Raw genomic sequence first — 4,477 nt, forward strand, 5'->3', positions numbered from 1 at the left:
TCTCTGAAATCTGCTCCTCCTTGACGTCTTTGCAGTGCGTAGGAATAAACTATCAAAATGGGATTAGAAGTAAGTCTGTCTATATACTGAAACATGTAAGACCATAACACACTAATAATGTTATAGACGAATCTCAGATACAGGTTATGGGAGCTCAATTAGCAAATTAATGATTATCACAAAATCTCTAGAAGGATTATTGTCAACCAAGCCTGCCCTGGTGACGCAGAAGCTCTATTTTGTTTATGTTCTGACTGTTTGTATTCCTTGATAAATGTGAGGTTTTACTTGTTATATAATGATTGATTTCGTGGCACTGATTGTATTGTGGTTAAGCTGTTGTGTTCGCAAACAAAAGATCGTTTGTTCAAACCCCACCAAGGGCCCAACTTAATGTCCATTGCACTTTAATTGAATTTTATTCACTTCGCTCGGTTGGGAATGAATACTCGGCCATAGACAGCGGACGATCTTATCAGTTTGTAAGTATTTGAGAGTCTAATCTTCTTCCTTCACTGTATGCTTTCTGTGAAGCTGAGGATCTTTCTCAGTGTTATAGGGTCCGCTGGGGTAATAATATAAACTGTAAAACCCATAGGACATGCTGTTGAGTGGGAATATGAGCGATATAAATACAGGTGAAAAACGATTGCAGTCACAAACTGAAAATCGCGAGGGTACCAATTTTGAACGCTTGTTGGCTCATGACCGTATTTCTGTTCAACTGTTGGTTGATCATTGTTGTTATATTTCTTATTCAACAGCACTTAACAATAAATCACCAGTCAAACAAATATGAAGTTATGAGTACATATTAATCTTTTAAAATGCGGACCCTCACAATGTTCTGTTTATGGCTACAGTCGTTTTTACCCTGTGCTCTTTAAATGCTATTTTATCTTTTAATGTAGCATATTATGCCCGTGTTTTACCTCATGCTCTATGTGCTATTAATTAATTAATTTTACTAGCAGAATGTACTGCAATCAGACACATTCTGGGCTTACCGGAAAGCATACAGTGAAAGCTGCGTATTAGATGCGATTTAACACTAACACACTGACAAGATCTGTCATTCCTTTCCTTTTTATCACGTCTTGGGTAAATATTTTTAAGCTATGGTAGTGTGAAGGAGGCTATCATTACTATTGCAATCATAAAGTTACACATCATTATCAAGTGTCATATCTGCTTCAGACACCGGTGATCTTGGTTCTCCCTTCATTCCGTGGCTTGGATGCTCAAACAAAAGCTATACTATCTTGATCTATCCCTGTCACCCATCTTCCATCTGTATAGGCTCTCCAAGTTGGTCTGTATTAATGTTACCTAAAACCTATGCTTTCAGATCTCAGTGCCGGACGAAGAACGCAGAGACGCGAACACACTGTACAACCCAATGACGCTGAGAGACGTGCACGGGAACTACAGCCAGGTAAGAGTATGTCTATCCTCACAAGTTAAGACACAATTAAATGAGTGTCAATTTTGTTTATTTGGTAACATTTTTATAAAGGCAGTGCTTTCAAAGGTGAATTCTATAGCTTGAGCAAAACAAAAACTAAAAAAAACCATAAAAAACCCAACTCTCCATAATTGGAATTTCAGTACAAGAAACCAGACGCTGCTTTATTTTGGAAACGAAACAACTAACCAGTTTTAAGGAAAGGGAGGAAAAAAAAATTCAGGGGACAGGCGAAAGTCAGTTGTAGTACGTTTCACTCCTCTTGTTGCACAATTAAATCACACATGATGGTTCAATCTGAATGTTTCTTTTTCGCCAGCTTAGAATTACAAAGTTCTATCAGCCCAGTATCTGGTTTTGAGAAATTTGACGTTAAAAAAAATCTAGTTTCACAACATTTCAATCTTTTATTGCATGTAATTCTTTGAAAATGTTTTTAAAGATTCCGAATAATCTTATGATTTTCATAGGGAAGACAAAACATTTGGTTGCTGACCTCATGGTCTTAGTAACTCTAAACGACCAAACATGTCAGATAGAAATTTGTAGTGTTTACGTTTTCTGTTTGCTAGGCTTTCGACTGGCGGTCTTACGTGTTTCGAGTGATGACCATGCCGGACATTGGCATCACGGACATCAGCGATGACGAGGTCATCATCAACCTGTCACCACCCTACTACAAGAGACTTACGCAGGTTCTGCAGGGCACAGACAGAAGGTTGGTGTCATGGCTTGGAAAAATTATATCGTTATTGAAATTGAAATCGTCTCTGTTATTGTCATCAGCATTATCATCATTATCATCATCATCATCATCATCATCATCATCATCATCATCATCATCATCATCATCATCATCATCATCATCACCATCATCATCATCCTCAGCACCATCATCATCATCATCATCATCATCATCATCATCATCATCATCATCACTAACAGCAGCACTAACATCATCGTATTTCAATAAATATGTTATAGTTTAGTACTACACTAAAAAAAACCCAAAAACAACAACAACCCCAAAGCAAAGATTTAAAGAAGAGTTATTTATTTCGAAACAGAGTGTGTAAACTGTCAACATGTTCCTTCTTTCTGTTTTGATATACAGGCAGTCTATTTCCCAAATGATCCTAATTGTATTGTGAAGTACGTAGCATCTGTATAATCAACCAATTCTGGTATCTGTCTTGTCAGGACACTGGCTAATTATGTCGTGTGGAGATTTGCTCTCCAACTTCTGAGCACCCAAGGGGAACCGTACCAAGAGCTTATCCGTGTCTACAGAAAGGTAAGCAGGCGCCATCTCGTTTCTGGGGACGCGCTGTTTAAAAAAAAAAAAGTATATTCCCTCTCTAGTAGTGTGACTTGCCTTAGATGGGTTTCTTTTGGGTCATTGTTTTTCTATGATTGTGTATACTTTTATATTATGATTATGTGAGGAAGGAAACTTAATATTGATATAAATATTGAGAGGGGGGTGGGGTAGTTGGAGCTAGGAGCTCGTTCTCGCAACATAACTTGAGAGATTGAAAGTTGGAGACAAAATGTAACATTCATTTAAAAACAGACTTCAATAAATCCCAATTAAGAACAGAGAGCATTTTTTATTCATAGTACTCATATGTGCATATCGTCATCAATTGTGCTATAATAGTATCATTTTCTGTAAAAGTATGGATGTCTGCATGTGCGTTAATGTTAATCTAAAAAGCGTATGTATGCACGTTCATGCGCTCATTATAATAATATTTAGTTAATTATGTTAAGATGAAGGTATCGTAAATCGCCTAGAGCTGTATTGTACATGATCATGTAGGAGTATACGTTATGGAAATATCCACATTATCAATACTATATTTCTATACCTTAAGTTTTGCTCCATGCGCCTTCTATTCTCAGGCTATCTATGGCATCAGCTCAGAAATGGCTCGCTTCAGGAAATGTGCGGCGTACACCACCTCTTACGTTGGACTCGCAGTCGGACGGATGTTCATCAAAGACAACTTTGATGCTGAAGCGAAACATATGGTAAGGATATTATTTCGGATGTAGATGTTTTACACTCCCAGCGACATTATTCGGTTCATTTAGAATGGGGCATGTGACCTTGCCAGCTGTTCAAATATTATAATGTGTCAACAATTTTGATTTAAAAAAAAATTGGTTTCTTAATGAGTGGCATAAGTTGCCTGTGCCCGAGAAATATTTTGTCAAAATTCAAGCTCTATTTTTTTCAAATGCAAAACGATACATACTACAGGTACAAATATTTTTCGAAGTTTTTTCTTCTTTCTCTCTTCAAAATATGAAATATTCTATAGGTTTAGAACGTTGGAACAGCTTGTCGCCGATACGAAGGTTAGAAGATCAAAATGAGGTTGGAGAGAAAATTATTGTTTAGTCAACCCTGTAAGTCGCTTCTTTGTTTCAGCTCTTCTTCTCCGCCATGACTGGGAAACCAGTTGGTCAAATTCATCGTTATGGCTATCTTTTTTGTCCTCATCGACACAGTTAAGATCTTTTAGGGAACGGCTTCAATCCCTACCTGTCAAGGCCAACCCGGTTTGAGAGGGATACATTATTCCAGCAGCAAAACTGAGATACAAATTGTTCCCCACACGTCACAGGAACTCGTATCTTCTGTGTGAGACACATAACCGCTACAAACCAGATACCGATTTGAGAATTGCATAATTTCAGGCGAAAATATAGCATGAAAACCCTAAACAAAACAGCCAGAACGATATTCATGACAATGTGTTTTCAGTTGATGACTTTTGTACTGCTTTGATTCTGCTTTACGTCTTAATTTTTCTTTTTTTTCACACAACTGTATTTCGAGTGTTATTACAATAATAATTACAAGGGTGGCTAAATATTACCCTAATGCACAAGTACCCTCATAACATAATTTGAACAAATAGGCAATCATGAAAAAAGCTCACACCATTACAGACATACACCCATACCCCCTTTTCTCACGTACTCTCTCTCTCTCTCTCTCTC

The 4,477-nt window shown here is 37.4% G+C and overlaps 1 protein-coding gene across 1 annotated transcript in view; it reads left to right on the forward strand.

Moving 5' to 3' along the window:
* LOC101854751 (neprilysin) overlaps positions 1-4,477 on the forward strand; it is a gene marked incomplete at its 3' end in the record, with an annotated part of 60,166 nt that overhangs the window by 41,490 nt on the left and 14,199 nt on the right. The window contains 4 exon segments of the mRNA XM_013087766.2: positions 1,349-1,435; positions 2,038-2,183; positions 2,666-2,759; positions 3,371-3,499. Of these exon segments, the coding sequence (XP_012943220.1) occupies positions 1,349-1,435; positions 2,038-2,183; positions 2,666-2,759; positions 3,371-3,499 (456 nt within the window).

This window comes from Aplysia californica, unplaced genomic scaffold (genome assembly GCF_000002075.1).
Source record: "Aplysia californica isolate F4 #8 unplaced genomic scaffold, AplCal3.0 scaffold00635, whole genome shotgun sequence".
Taxonomy (NCBI): Eukaryota; Metazoa; Mollusca; class Gastropoda; order Aplysiida; family Aplysiidae; genus Aplysia; species Aplysia californica.